This window comes from Mytilus californianus, unplaced genomic scaffold, assembly GCF_021869535.1.
Source record: "Mytilus californianus isolate M0D057914Y unplaced genomic scaffold, xbMytCali1.0.p SCAF_10, whole genome shotgun sequence".
In the NCBI taxonomy this organism is placed as follows: domain Eukaryota; kingdom Metazoa; phylum Mollusca; class Bivalvia; order Mytilida; family Mytilidae; genus Mytilus; species Mytilus californianus.
In genome coordinates this window covers 68,163,989-68,180,970 of record NW_026262582.1, presented here as the reverse complement: position 1 = coordinate 68,180,970, position 16,982 = coordinate 68,163,989, and the positions used below count along the sequence as shown (strand labels likewise).

At 32.6% G+C, this 16,982-nt stretch overlaps 1 protein-coding gene across 8 annotated transcripts in view; it reads right to left on the bottom strand.

Annotated features, from left to right (window-relative positions):
- Window positions 1–4,667: 4,667 nt before the first annotated feature.
- The window catches only part of LOC127718404 (anion exchange protein 2-like), a 136,810-nt gene continuing 124,495 nt past the window's right edge, over window positions 4,668–16,982 (bottom strand). For all 8 annotated transcript variants that reach the window (XM_052224410.1, XM_052224409.1, XM_052224408.1 and 5 more), the window contains 6 exons: window positions 16,585–16,677; window positions 15,537–15,697; window positions 13,157–13,410; window positions 12,397–12,566; window positions 10,730–10,903; window positions 4,668–10,272 (listed from right to left, as the gene is read on the bottom strand). In XM_052224410.1, the coding sequence (XP_052080370.1) occupies window positions 10,192–10,272; window positions 10,730–10,903; window positions 12,397–12,566; window positions 13,157–13,410; window positions 15,537–15,697; window positions 16,585–16,677 (933 nt within the window). In that variant the 3' untranslated portion in view covers window positions 4,668–10,191. The remainder of the gene's footprint in view (window positions 10,273–10,729; window positions 10,904–12,396; window positions 12,567–13,156; window positions 13,411–15,536; window positions 15,698–16,584; window positions 16,678–16,982) is intronic.

Here is a 16,982-nt window from a genome sequence, read left to right as displayed (position 1 = left end):
TGAAGTTAAATGGTTGCTCCCTAAAAGGCCCCGACATGACAAATGTAAAACAATTCAAACGAGAAACCTAAAGGCCTGCGACTCTTTTCACAAAAAATCTTACGATTAAAATTGATCGTAAGTTATACTGATTTGTGTAGGACTTACGAGTACTTTTACTCTTAAGATTTTTTGTGAAAAGAGCCGCTGATTTATGTACAAAATAATAAACCAAAACCAAATATGATATACAGCAACAAACGATAACCACTCGGCTTTACAGGCTCCTGACTTGGGACAGGCACATACAAATGTGGCGGGATTAATAGATATAAGAAGATGTGGTACCAGTGCCAATGTGACAACTCTCCATCCAAGTCACAATTTGTAAAAGTAAACCATTATAGGTCAAAGTACGGCCTTCAACACACAGCCTTGGCTCACACCGAACAGCAACATGTTTAAACATGTTTGTGGGGGTAATATGAAAATAAGAAGATGTGGTATCATTGCCGATGAAACAACTCACAGCAATAGACCAAATGACATAGAAGTTAAACATGTTTTTTTGTGTATATATATACTATAGTTATAGCAACCATGATACAAATTGTGTTATAGGGACAACATTTTCCGTAAGAAATGTCAGTCACTTGACGATTTCATTAAGTTTGATTATTTGTAGATCTTGTGTTGCAGATCATTTTTGCTGATAAAAATTCCAGTCTATAAATTACCGTTTTTTAAGATGTAGGATAAAAACAATAAAATCATCAATGCAAAATATTCACGATTTTACTTATTTGTAGATCTGATTTTGTGCTGATCATTAATACTACTAACAATATCTTTGTATCTACTATAATTTTATACCCCCCCCCCCAAACAAAACAAAGAAAAACCAAGCAAAACAAAAAAAAAAAAGATGAAAAAATCGACAAATGATTTCGCCGACAATGACGGTTGATTTATTGGTAGATCTTTTCTACCGAATCACTTTTGTTGTCAAGTGCAAAGTGATTTTATTGCAACAGGTAAACCAACTTGTTAACAGCGACAACATGTAAACCCATTTGTTACAGTGACAACAGGTAAACCCATTTGTTACAGTGACAACAGGTAAACCCATTTGTTACAGTGACAACAGGTAAACACATTTGTTTACAGTGACAACAGGTAAACCAATTTGTTTACAGCGACAACAGGTTAACCAACTTATTTACAATGACAACAGGTAAACCCATTTGTTACAGTGACAACAGGTAAACCCATTTGTGTACAGTGACAACAGGTTAACCCATTTGTTACAGTGACAACAGGTTAACACATTTGTTACAGTGACAACAGGTAAACACATGTGGTTACAGGACAACAGGTAAACCCATTTGTTACAGCGACAACAGGTAAACACATTTGTGTACAGTGACAACAGGTTAACCCATTTGTTACAGTGACAACAGGTTAACACATTTGTTACAGTGACAACAGGTAAACACATGTGTTTACAGGACAACAGGTAAACCCATTTGTTACAGTGACAACAGGTAAACCCATTTGTTACAGTGACAACAGGTAAACACATGTGTTTACAGGACAACAGGTAAACCCATTTGTTACAGTGACAACAGGTAAACCCATTTGTTACAATGACAACAGGTTAACACATGTGTTTACAGGACAACAGGTAAACCCATTTGTCACAGTGACAACAGGTAAACACATTTGTTTACAGTGACAACAGGTTAACACATTTGTTTACAGCGACAACAGGTTAACCAACTTATTTACAATGACAACAGGTAAACCCATTTGTTACAGTGACAACAGGTAAACCCATTTGTGTACAGTGACAACAGGTTAATCCATTTGTTACAGTGACAACAGGTTAACACATTTGTTACAGTGACAACAGGTAAACACATGTGTTTACAGGACAACATGTAAACCCATTTGTTACAGTGACAACAGGTAAACCCATTTGTTACAGTGACAACAGGTAAACCCATTTGTTACAGTGACAACAGGTAAACACATTTGTTTACAGTGACAATAGGTAAACCAATTTGTTTACAGCGACAACAGGTTAACCAACTTATTTACAATGACAACAGGTAAACCTGTGTGTTTACAGTGACATCAGGTAAACCCATTTGTTTACAGCGACAACAGGTTAACCAACTTATTTACAATGACAACAGGTAAACCTGTGTGTTTACAGTGACATCAGGTAAACCCATTTGTTTACAGCGACAACAGGTTAACCAACTTATTTACAATGACAACAGGTAAACCCATTTGTTACAGTGACAACAGGTAAACCCATTTGTTCGCAATGACATCAGTTAAACCCAATTGTTTAAAGTGACTACAGGTTAACCCATTTGTTTGCAATGACAACAGGTACACCTATTTATTAACAGTGGCAACAGGTAAACCCATTTGTTTACAGTAAATAGTTTGACCCATTTGTTTTGAATGACAACAGGAAAACCAATTTGTTTAGTCACAACAGGTAAACCCATTTTTTTTACAGTGCCGACAGGTATGGCCATTTGTTTGCAGTGACAACAGGAAAACCAATTTGTTAAGTTACAACAGGTTATATAGATATCGGAAGATGTGGTATGAGTGCCAATGAGACAACTCTCCATCCAAGTTACAATTTATAAAAGTAAACCATTATAGGTGAAGGTACGGCCTTCAAAACGGAGCATTGGCTCACACCGAACAGAAAGCTATAAAGGGCCCCAAAAAATTACTAGTGTAAAACCATTCAAACGGAAAAACCAACGGTCTTATCTATATAAAAACGAGAAACGAGAAACACGTATGCACTACATAAACAGACGACAACTACTGTAATCAGATTCCTGACTTAGGACAGGTGCAAACATTTGCAGCGGGATTAAACCTTTTAATGGTACCAAACCTTCTCCCTTTTCTGAATCAATAGTATAACATCACAACATAGAAAAACACACTATAAAATATCAATTTGAAGGCTTAACTCAATCAAAAAACGTAAATTAACACACAATGAACGAATAAATTTGACCTGTGACACCTGAATGCAAATACACAGTTAATAAAAAATTACAAGGGATAAATAATTAAAGTCAAAAGTAAATAAACAGGTTTAAACAAAGTTAACGTATGATATCACTGTGAAATTTAAACAATTTTTAGAAAATCATCACTTTTGAAGAAACCTGCGTCATATTATACACAGGTAAATGAAATTTTTTGTTCAGTGTCGACAGGTAACCCCATTTGTTTGCAGTGACAACAGGTAAACTCATTTTTTTCACAGTGCAGACAGGTAATCCCATTTGTTTACATTGCCGACAGGTAAACCCATTTGTTTGCAGTGACAACCGGCAAATCCTTTGCATTGACAACAGAAAAACGTATCTCAAACAAGTTTATCCATAATCATTTGAATAGCTGTAATAACTTGACTAAGTGCAACGTTTTTCTCAGTTAACTCAAATCAGAATCACACTTGGTATCTTGATCCGAAATCCGCAGAGGGATCCGAATCCCGAGAAGCAATTGATGAAGTTTTTAACAGTGGGTAGGTAGGGGCATTTTTAAACATGCAGTGAGGTGAGATGAGTCCTTTTTTTCTCCCTGTGACATTGAAATGAAGAACAACAATAGAAGCGCTTTTCCATTGCTTTTTGCTGTGCATGTACGGATTTAGTGTCATGGATGGATATCCATGGATATCCCATATCCTTTGTTTTTCTATTAGGTAAAATCTGGATCTGATTCACACGGAGCATAACTCATTCATTTGAGCAACAAAATATACCCTTCATCAATTGAATTTAGGCCTCACACAAAAAATAAAAAAGGCATTACATTCATGTTAATTGGTCTCAGGTGGAATAGTAGTCTCATTAGCAATCATACCACATTTCCTTATCTTACTTTTGATTCTGACATATTTTTCTCAGCGTGAAATTGCTACTGATCATTATAAAAGTCTGCTGAAATATAGCCGTCTCAAAAAGGAGATTTTACTAAACAAGTACAGATTTGTGTACAAAATGTAATTACTTTGGTAACTGATATTTTACTACTCTCCATTTAGAGACAGGCGTCAAATGTGGAGGAGGATCTGCTAACGCTTCGGCACCATCTGAATTAACTCCCTGTTTTTGGTAGGGTTCCTATTGCTCAGTCTTTTGTTTTCCATGTTGTGTTTTGTTGACCTGCTTGTCCTTATCTCAACTTTAATTTTTTGCCATGGTTTTGTCATGAACTCTTCCACTCATGAATGCCCCCTTGGTATCTTTCCTCTTGTTTTTACATCTATGTTGACATTTGAGTACTTAATGTCCCTTCTCTCATTTAAGGTGGTACATAACACTTCAGGGAGATAACTCTGTAAAAATCAGCTGAACGTTTTAATCACGTTCTATTGTTAAGGAAATATAAAGCTTCTCAATGATTAAAATTAGTGTTTGTCAAACTGCTATATATCCAATGAAATTTTTCCGATAAAGTGTGTTGTTCAAGTTTTTAAAATTTTTATATTTTTGACAAATGGTCAAAGTAAATATTTTGTCAAAATTTTATGAAAATTAAACGAGCAAAATTAACTTTAGTCAAGGTGTTTGGTACCACCTTAAGGTGGTGCTCCAATTCAGGGATGAACAAGAGACAACACATAGAACAATACATCATTTACTTAAAAAATGTTTTATTTTTAAAAAATAGCTACATGTGAATTGTACAAGATGTATTTATCGCCATTTCTAATGAAATTTGTAAAAATATAGTTTTCTTCATAAACAAACAAACAAAGAAACAATTTGATATAATATATATACAGTAATAATCTTAAGAGCAGGGGCCTCTTGTACCACAAGTTCTCTTACAGACACAATCACAGCTAAAACAAAATAACAATACTTGGGTCATAGGTCAACAAAATAAATGGTTTATTTTATAAATGGTATAGAAAATGTCTTTTTTCACTATTAAAAAAAAGTTTATATTACTGTCGATGTTAATATAAAAAATCCGGGGAAAAATATGATTTTTATAATACTTTTTACTTTTACATATATTGAAAATTTTTCACATCTTCATTAAGCATGTAACTTGTACAAGTATTTGAAACAAAAATCTGAAATAACAACCATTCTAAATAAAAAATAAACATTAAACTAGATAAAATTTTCTACACCTTAAGTGTCAATCTGCCTAAGAATCAGGCAATGGTGAAAACATGACAAACAAAAACCCACTCAAGTTGACATTAATTTATGTTCAAATTGTATAATGGTGCACAAATATAACAATCGTTTCCTTTTCCTGTTCTGGTAATTCAACATATAATTTGGTTGAAATGCACTAGAATTTAAAAATAAGGGGAGCTAACTCCGTAATTTGCTATCATTCTAACCAAAAGTGATCTAGAGATTTCTCGAATTACCAGACATGCAGAAACAAAAGACCTACCATTTCTAACTCCGGATGAGTGTAACTTCAAAATAGGATAGTTAGGTCAGTGGGTTTTTTTCAGCCATGTTTTGAAATTTTCTAAATTGCCTGATTCTTACAAAGACTGGCACTTTAAAAAACCTTCTCATCTCCTTCTGTCAGAACAAATTAAAGCAGTATGATCTTGTATAAAATTACTTAAGATAAGATCACAATATATGGTGATAAATTCTGTAGTTGAATTTTACTTATTTGACAGTATTTGACAATGAAATATAATTACAAATACATTTTGACTGCATGAAAAAAACGTACACGCGATTGCAGAATAGTTTCTATGGATCTCTTTTGAAACAGATGTCAACTTTACAGATATCTGTAGGAACCGACCAAATACTTTTTAAAAAGATGAAAATTTCCCCCTTCAGACAAGTCTTTTGACAGGGTAAGAAAAATCTTCTTTGAAAAAATGTCACACTAATTCTCCCCCTTTCTCCATTATCACATTATAAGTAGAAGAGTACCACATACCATAGAGTACCCAAGCCAACTGATGCTAATTCACTATTAATTGGACTCATTTGAATACTGATTTCAATCTCTTTCGCAGATCCAGGATTTGATGTTGGGAAGGGGGGGGGGGGGACCTTTTTTTATCTAGAATCGGCCGTAATTTTACCTTTATTACATTGATATTTCTTTTCTAGGATGGTATGTGTCCGTTGCTCCCCGTCTGAAACCTCGTCTTATATTAAAAAAAATTAAAAAATCACTCTTCAAAAATTTTGTAGGTTAAAAGTTGACACCTTAGATGTAATTCTAAAATTATCTAAATATATATCAAAAAGTAGTACTTTTGGATTTCTAAGAGACATAACTTAAAATATATTAGGACTTTGGAGTCGAGACAAATTCTGTATAATAATATAATCTCCACAAAATAGGCCACTTCATGGTTATTGCGCCCATATTGAAAAGGTTCTTTTTCAATAATATTTTCCCCATGTTTTTCAAAGCATTTTCACCTCCATTATGAAAATCTGCTCCTATTCAAAATGGCCGCCGCAATTACCTTGAAAGGGCCTATTGAGATTATTGATAACATTCTAAGTAATAACAACACATAATAAGCAACATTAAAATGTATGATATGGCAAAAAGCAAATATATAACATATATTTCTAAATATATGTAATTATATGGGAGTCATCCAGGAAAAAAAATTGTCCTGTTTAACCAGATGCGGATCCTGGATTTAGAAAAAAGTGGGGCCTAGGGCCCCTAACTAGGAAAAATTTAGAGGGATATGTAGCAAGTCTATGCAATAACCATATATAGAGTTAAAAGGGTGGCCCAGTCCCCCCTTAAATCTTCCTGTGTTAACTACAGGTAACCTTAATTAATCCGGCCCTCCCAGTGTTGGATCTTTCCCACTCAAGAGGGTCTGAACTTTTTGTACAAGTGATGAGTCTCACAAATCAAGGATATTGATTTGGGCTCTCTGGTTGATAAAGCCAATCAGCTGATAGCTAAATATTATAAAAGTAGGTTAATCCAGGCCTTGCGGTCATAAAACTTTCAAGCACGATTTTCGTACTCAGACTCGGAAATCAACCAATCAAAATCCTTGATTTGGTGTTTCGAGCACAAATTTTGTACTCCGAGTACTGAGTAAAGTTTTATGACTGAGTACCCAGGACTAATACAGAATGATTAATTCTGCAAGGTAGGCACAAAAACGCTCTATTTAATTATATTTTAACAAAAGTGCATTAATTACATACCCCCCCCCCCCCCCCCCACATCCAGACCCTCATGGAATAATTGGTTTGTATAGGTTTAATGAATTCCCTCTGTATAAAGGAGGAATACCAGCTTGCTATTTACAGACTTTCATGCGGTTTAAAAAAAAATATACGCTTAAATAAAATCAGTACTGTCACTGTGGATTCAGTTATTTCCGTGGATACCAATGTTCGTAGGTTCAGGAAGAATTGTCTATTTTTTTGTATATTTGATATAATGGTTTTGCAGACAAGCCTATTCAAATTTGAACTTTTTTGAACTTTGTGGTTTACCTATATTCATGAAATCAAAGAAAATTTGTACTCGTTAAGTAATAAGGTATCCACTGTTTTCAATAGCTATGAAGATAAGTAGGACAACAACCCGCAAATAAAAAATCATTCGAGTCGTAGACTTTTCTTTATAAATCTACACAAAATAGTTTAGGTGAATAAACTTTACGGAGATCATGTTTGGGTTAAAGGTCAATGATTTCATAAGATCAACAGATTTCTACAATAATAAAAAAGCAATTCAGAAAATAATTAAATGTAATGCATTCTTACAAATGCAGAAACTTTGGCTGGGTTATAGTTCAATTTTTTTAAACAACCATTTTTTTTTATTACACGTTTAAAAAAAATATTTTAATACAACCAATATCTTATAAGTGTTAACCAATTTCAACTTACAAGTGATTTCAATTTGAATTTTATTTTAATTTAGAGATATTTAAACAACTGATTAAATTTTGATTTTTCTTAAATTAGTTTTTCATAAAATTAAAATTTAATTGTTTTTGGTTGTAGAATTTCAGTCGTCTTTTGAGGATCCAAATTAGGACTTTTCCATCGAAATAGATGATGGAGAGTAAAAAGGGGCATTACCTAATGTATACCCTTTAATATTCATTTTATGAAATAGCCCTTAATAAATTCAAACATTCCTTTAAAAATGTACAAATGTTGTGCATCTGTGTATGAATTTAAAAAGACTTAACATATGAAAATACTTTTTAAGACACCACTGAGATCGCTAGGAATTAAGATGCATCATAATCTGACTAAAATCAGCAAGACACAAAAAAATATTAACAGTTTATAATTAATCAATAAATATTCCGGTTACAAATGTACATTCATTGATTGAAATTTTGATTACAATCCTAAAAAAATTACATAAAAATAATAAAATATATTTATTTTTAATAGCAAATATAGGTAAAAAGTTTAAAATAGTGTAATCCCTATACAAGAACAAAATGTTAGTATTTCCTTCATAAGGTTAAAAAGCAATAATTGAGAAAATAATCACTTTTATAAAAGGAAATGGTCAATAAAGTTTTAAAATATTATCTTGGCATTTTGGATTTACATGATTTAAGAAAATAATGGATTTTTGGTCTGTATTAAAAAGATGAATTTCTGTAAATTGTAAAATTTTCTGAAAAAAAAAGCAGTAACTAATTTAGGAAATTTGGTTAAAATTTCAATTAAAATTGAAAAGAAATGATTAAAAAGTATTCTTGAAAAATGATTGTTGTTTTAGCTAATATATGCAGGTTAAGACTCCATTTGGGAACATATCTATCGCTAGGTATTGTTCATGTTTGAAATTCAGGGATTGTACAAAACAAATTAGAATATAAAAATAGGATGAGGTTTGATAGTAAATGCGACAACAGTCCACTAAATACTGAAAAACAGATGTAAACAACTGTTTTGGTTAGCCTGGCTAAAAAATAGCACATTAAATCATGTTGAATACTGTACAGTGACCTACAGTTGCTTACATGGAGATCCTTTGGTCTCTGGTTTATAGTTGTCTGATGGACAATCATATCTCCTTATTTTTATATTGTTAGATTTTGATGCAAAGGAAATAAGGTCATAAAGTGTAAAATGTAGAGTTTTTCTGCAATGCTGTAAAGTGTACATGTTAGCTGAAGCGTTAAACTCAGAAATCAAGGACGATTACCAGAAATTCAAGCAAAAAGGTGAAAAATGTAAGATGGCGGTGAACAATTCAAGCATTCAGGACCTTCCCTCTTCAAAACAGTTGAACCTTAATTCTATAAAAGTAAGCATTTTGTATACAGCTTACATTTTAACAATACAGTATTTTCTTATGCACTATTTTAACAAAAAAAAAAATGAATATCTACACATTCATAATTAAAAATAATCTAATATATCATGAAAACAAAATAAAAACAAAACTGAAAGCTCCGTAAAAAAGAGGGGGGAATCCTGTTCCCTCTTGAATAAATATAACAGAAAATTCTGTGGACCAAATATATATAGTAACTAAATAAGGGTTAATATAATCCTTTTCTCTATAGCAGCTACTTCAGTTGTCAGGAACTTAAAATCAAAACTTCCCTTTTTTTTCAAAAATGGGAAATGTTGTTTGCAGAAGGAGTCATTTAATAAAACAGATAAACTTAATTCAGAAATTTTTGTGATGTTTTTTTGTTTTGAAAATTATGACAGGATAGCATACATGTGATTCTTCCGGTGGGAGTCAAAATCTCCTGAATTTCAATCCCTCTTCCGCCCCTCCCATTAGAAATCATAATATTCAGCTTTTTGGATATTACAACCCCAATAGGATTCACTAATAAAAATTCACATTTTAAATTTTGATGGCATTCTATGTATGCAGCATTTCCTCACATTTTTGTCCTTAATTTCAACAATTGCAAAAATAAATGCAAAAATTTCTGAATATATAGTTTGATTATACAGTATTTTACATGATCTTACATGACAACTTTCCTTGTTTAAATATTGACAGGCTTAGTCCATATCTTTAATAAACTAATAAATAAAACCCAACTCTGAACACTTATTAATCTTGCTTGGATTTCCAAAATCTCAAAACAGTTATAATAAAACAAAAACAAAATTAAAGCAGACATAATCAGCATCAGATAAATGTTTGTTTTCAATTCATAATCTTTAAAGTGTTTTCTTATACAGGCATGTGAGCCAGCTGATAGAAATCTGGATCATCTATATCTTCATCATCTGAATCTTCTTCTTCCTGGTCAAGCTAAAAATAGAAATAAAGAACAAGTGTTTATCAAACCTAGGGAGCAGGGCCTTGAAATAGTTGTCAAAGTGATATGTACTGATAGTAATGCAACTTTATACAAAAAATCATTGATCTATCACAAGTAGTTTCTATCGAACTGATTTGAGCAGAAAACTTAACAATTGTTGACGCTGTTGCTGTCCTAAAAGCAACACCTTTGTCTAACAAATATTGAAGTGCTATTCAGAGACAGACATTTTTCATTGAGATAAAATGAAATACATGTATTTCTTATCTGAATAAAAAATTGCACTCGACTTTTGCAAGTGGCTTCTCCCATGTGAGATTTTTGTATTGTCTTGATAAATGTTTAATGATCGGTTGAGGTTATGAATTAGAACATACGGTAATTTATATCATTGTTTCAAATAGGATATTTAGGCCAAAACCAAGCAATGTTACCATGGTAACTTACCTCATGTAACTCTTGACCAGTAAAAATCCTAGGTAATCCACTGATTCTGAGGGGCACGAGGAGTATAACAAATAATGGGAATGCTAGAGCTGCAGCAGTAGATTTAATGATCAGCAGCATAACGAGGAGTACTAGTTGTATGATGGTGAAAAGATGCATCTTCATAGTCTTCACCTGAAAAAAAGTAAAAATGACTTACTGTGGGATCATATTGATTCAAATTTTCATGGAGTTTGTCATGGAATTTTCATGGAATTTATCATGGAATTGTCATGGAATATTCATGTAATTGTCATGGAATATTCATGGAATTTATCATGGAATTTTCATAGAATATTCATGTAATTGTCATGGAATATTCATGGAATATTCATGTAATTTATCATGTAATTTTCATAGAATATTCATGTAATTGTCATGGAATATTCATGGAATTTTCATAGAATATTCATGTAATTGTCATGGAATATTCATGGAATTTATCATGGAATTTACATAGAATATTCATGTAATTGTCATGGAATAGTCATGGAATATTCATGGAATTTATCATGGAATTTTCATAGAATATTCATGTAATTGTCATGGAATATTCATGGAATTTGTCATGGAATAGTCATGGAATTGTCATCTAAATTAAATTTTTTGTTGTCCTTTGGCAGAGATGTAAAATGACTTTAATTGTCCTCAATCTTGAGCCTTGTAGAATCAATTTCAAACTAATTAAACACTAGTGTAGTAGACTTGTTTAAATCTTCATTGCATTTTTATCGTTACAGTTATTATCTAATAAGTCTTTGTTTTATCTGTGTTCTCTAATTCAGGGTAACAGTTATGATCTAATAAGTCTTTAGTTTTATCTGTGTTCTCTAATTTAAATCAATTATGCTCTGCTGCTATAACCATCATGTGAAGGAATTTAGATTTACTTGTAAAAAGCCAATGGTCAATCTTAATTACAATGCATTTGATTGAGTTAAGCTATTTCAGTTGATATTTTATAGTGTGTCTTTCTATGTTGTGATGTTACACTATTGTTTCAGAAAAAGGGTGAAGGTTTGGTACCATTAAAACGTTTAAACCCGCTGCATTTGTTTGCACCCGTCCCTAAGTCAGGAATCTGATGTTCAGTGGTTGTCGTTTGTTGATGTGGTTCATAAGTGTTTCTCGTTTCTCGTTTTTTATATAGATTAGACCGTTGGTTTTCCTGTTTGAATGGTTTTACACTAGTAATTTTGGGGGCCCTTTATAGCTTGCTGTTCGGTGTGAGCCAAGGATTCGTGTTGAAGACCTTACTTTGACCTATAATGGTTTACTTTTATAAATTTTGACTTGGATGGAGAGTTGTCTCATTGGCACTCATACCACATCTTCTTATATCTATTGAGCAAAAATTTATACTAACAAAGCAAGCAAGCTTACCAAACCTTTATACTACAAGCATTAGGAAAATAGCTCTAATGAGATTTTTTATTTGAAGAATTGAACACTTAAAACTTAGATCATTGGTGTTAAGTTAAGTTATTTTGATTGGTGTAACATTATTTTAATGTCTGTGTACAAACAATAAAATTACCAAAAAAATTTGCAACTGTGTCTGTGGATTCATATTTTTGTGGATTCATATTTATGTGGATTCATATTTTTTTTTATTGTTTACCACTTACCCTACGAACAAATCCTCTTGATGGATGATATTTGACCGGAATGAGTAAAAGTTTGAGTCTTTTAAACATCTGTACCCCGCTCAATGAAGATATACCTAGGTACAGAAACACACCAAACAGCACAGCCATGGGCACAGCCTTTAAAACAGGCTCCCAGAATAAAGATATACCTAAATATAATAGAACAAATATAATACACATTTTAACATTTTTAAATTATCAAATAACATTTTTAAATTATCAAATAACATTTTTAAATTATCAAATAACATTTTTAAATTATCAAATAACATTTTTAAATACAAAAAATATATCCACCATCCCTAAAAGTGACATATTATGTGACACAGATATATATTTGAATAGTTTCATTTGTTAAACAAAGATATTGGCAAGATGTTTTTATGGCTGACTCAGTCTGGGAACTTCTAACCAATTTGCAGCTGTCATTTTTTTCAAAATTCCTTTATTACTTATACAACTGCATACCAACTATCATTGACTTAATACCAGTGGTTTATCTTAAATTGATCTAACCACAATCTTTAGCATGTAAACTATGCAAAATATTCAATTGACCATGAGTCAGGGGGAATGGCCAAATAATCTCCATGGAAATTTATGTGCCAATGCTAATACAACTGCATACCAAATACCATTGACATACTGGAAACAACACAGCGTAAGTCTCGCTTTTCGACTTTCTTGATGCAAGACAAAAATTAGTTCACAAATCAAGTGTTTATTAAGCAAATTTTACCTATGATAATATTCATAACAAGTGCAGTCACTCTCTGCTCCTTAACTTCCATTAACTTTGGTTTTTCTCCTGGAGCATGGTGTCTGCTCATAACGCTGAGTGCCGACACATGAGCAATAGTCCTGACGGTAGCTGGACACATCCATGGCAAGCCAAACAATGAACACATAAAGGTCATAACCCCTACTAAAACCATGTCTAAATGGAATCCTGATCCTTTCTTCATCTTAAGCTCTTTCTTGTTTAATATCATCCTGCAAGAAAATTTAATCCAAACCGTTATTATTTGATTGGTTATAACATCCTTCTAACTAATTTTAGCAGGACCTTTCGAGTTAAGGGCAAATTTCAGAGCTTTGAGCTTGGAGTTCCGAGCTTAAAACTGTAAATTCAGAAATTATTGCGTGCATTTATAATTGCGATTTTTGAAGAATGAACAAAAATGTGAGATTAACTATAGCGATTTCAGGAAAAGCTGCATACAGATATATGCATCAGATATCATAATGCAAATTCTTATCATTGTGATACTCAACCAATCGCATTAATCACATTAATAAAAACCTCACAATAATTTATGAATTTACGGTAATTTGGAAATTTGAACTTTAAGTTTTTTTCTACTATAAACTTTACCTAGTAACAAATCTTGAAAAAAAAAAAAAAAACCTTTTACAATAAATTGCTTCGCCGAGCGCAATTGGATACAACTGCAGTATCCAACCCTGAACAGTTGGGGCAATAATGGACACAATATTCGTGCTTGATACAGGTCTGAATTTGGATTGTAATTAAATATTTGACGCATAATAGGTTTCAAACACGGAATAACTGTAGTCAAAGAACTCAGAATTGGTTATATGATTTGAATTTATATTCAATTTGTTGCTTTTGTGCAATACACTATGCTGTTGCGAATTGACCCCCCTCCTACCCCCCCCCCCCCCCCCCCCCCCCCCCAAAAAAAAATGTACCCCCTTTTTTTTTGCTTTGGTGCAATACACTATGCTGTTGCGAATAAACCCCCGTCCCCCTTTTTTTTCAAAATTTTTTTTTTTTTTGAAGAAATCTTTTTCATTTCTGAAATCTGAAATGAGAAAAAATCATCCCCCCTCCCCCTTTTCCAAAAAAAAATTCTTTCCCTCAAGATATGGTCATAATCTCAATTCAAATTTCCAAAGGAGTTTGCAACCATAATTACCCATTCAAATACATCATAAAAGTCTTAAAATAGAAAATGACATACATAATCATGGCTAAAATTAATATATTAAATATTCCTTAATCAGCATTTTTAAATAGTAACTTCTAAAAATAAATTGACAGCTAATCACCTCAAGACAATACAACATTTCTTTATACATAATTCAAAAGCAGTGTAAGGGAGGTAATCCAAACTTAACATTGTACTTTTTTTTAATTGTATATAACCAGAAAACCCTTGTTTTTCCCCCTTTTTTGCCCTCTAATTCCTAAACGGTTTGAGCCTTAACCCCCCAAAGCCAATCCTAACCATCCCTTTGTGGTATGGAAACTTGTGGTATAATTTCAGAGAGATCCATACACCGTTCCACAAGTTATTGTCTGGAAACTAGAAAAATGCTTATTTGGGCCCCTTTTTGCCCCTAATTTCTAAACTGTTAAGACTATAACCCCAAAATCAATCCCAACCTTCCTTTTGTGGTTATAAACCTTGTGTTTAAATTTCATAGATTTCTATTTACATTTACTAAAGTTATTGTCCGGATACCAAACGTCTTCGGACAACGCTTACGACAATGACGTGATACCAATATACGACCGCAAATTTTTTTGCGGTCATATAAAAACTGGCATAATGCCAACATTCGAAAAAGTCCAGGATAAGAGATAAAAATTCACAGATGGATAAAATAAGAAAACATTAGAGCTATTTTCCTTATGCTTGTAGTTTAAAGGTTTGGTTGGCTTGCTTGCTTTATTTGTATAAATGTTTGCTTAAGCATTGTAATTAAGATTGACATCTGCAATCAATAGATAGGCGGGGCTTCAGCTTGTATACGTTATATTTAACATCCGATTACATTTAAGTATAATGTATACAAGCTGAAGCCCCGCCTATCTATTGATTGCAGATGTCAATCTTAATTACAATGGTTGAGCAAACATTTATACTAACAAAGCAAGCAAGCTAACCAAACCTTTAAAATACAAGCATTAGGAAAATACCTCTAATGAGAATTTTTTATTTGAAGAATTGATCACTTCAAACTTAGATCATTGGTGTTAAGTTTATTTTGATTGGAGTAACCATACTTTCAAGTCTGTGTATTTTGGGGGATAGTGGTCTCATTGGAAATTATACCACATCTTCTCATTTTTATATTAACGAAAAACTTACTCTGTGATTTGAGTTTCAAGATAGAGCAGCATGAAGATGAGAGCAGCTGGAATAAACGAGGCGAAAATAATATAGACTTCAATTCTCTTCTTTGTACCTACAGGGTTCACGACCCATCCACGTTTAAGTGTAGGCTCTAAAGTGGGCGGAACTTGTAATTTCTGAAAAGAAAAGACTATTTGTTTCAGCATAGGCTAAAAAGAATGAATCTTAAAATCTCTGAAAAAAAAGAAAAGTATCAATTCTTCAGAGTTTAAAGACACTGCTTGTAATTAGAATTTAAGTTTTAAACATATTTTTTTACTTAAAGTAAAATGGATTGGACACAAGTAAACCATACCTCTCCGAATTACAATGTATAACAATACAATGTTAATATGAGCATGCAATATTTTAAAATATACAATACTTTATGAGTCTCGCTATTGAAAGTGCAGGCAAACTAAAGTTAGAGTGCGGAAACAGCAAATTTAGAAATTTTTCAATTTATAAAGGGACATATCTTGAGAACAATGTAAGTGATACCACCCAAATTTAAACTTGATCTGAGTTTGGTGGTAATAAGCATTGTGTAAAAGTTTTATAACATTTGGTTGCGGCAAAATAAAGTCTGTAAATTGGCAAATTTTTCCATTTATAAAGGGACATAATTAGAACAGTGAAAGTGATGCCACAAAATTCAAACTTGATCTGAGTTTGGTGGTAATCAGCATTTTGTATAAGTTTCATTACTTTGGTTGAGGCAAAATAAGTTAGATTGCGGAAACTGTAAATTTGCCAATTTTTCCTTTTATAAAGGGACATAAAACTTGAGAACGGTGAAAGTGAAGCCACCCAAATTCAAACTTGATTATTGTTTGATGGAAATAAGCATTGTGGTTAGGTTTCATAACATTTGGTTGAGGCAAACCAAAATTAGAGTACAAAAACTTATTTTGGGATGTATGGAAGGACGTCCAGTACCTGCGGGATTCCAACTCGTAACCTCTGTGTTGACAGGCTAGTGATGACTGGATATAAAAAAATAACAGATTTACAGAACACTTACCTGAGTATATACACTTTCTCCTATTGACAAATCTAACAGCACCATTAAAATAATAGAAATAACAATCCCAAAATCTCCCAAAGCTCTTCTCGCCTGAAAATAAAGTAATAGAGTACTGATAAATAACAGTCCCAAATTCTCTTAAAATACTAGACATATAAATTACTTAATCATTTTATAAAAGCACTATTTTGATATGGCTGCTATTGCTGGTGGACTATAAGTCCCAGTGGGTACCCCTACTATTGCTGGTGGACTATAAGTCCCAGTGGGTACCCCTACTATTGCTGGTGGACTATAAGTCCCAGTGGGTACCCCTACTATTGCTGGTGGACTATAAGTCCCAGTGGGTACCCCTACTATTGCTGGTGGACTATAAGTCCCAGTGGGTACCCCTA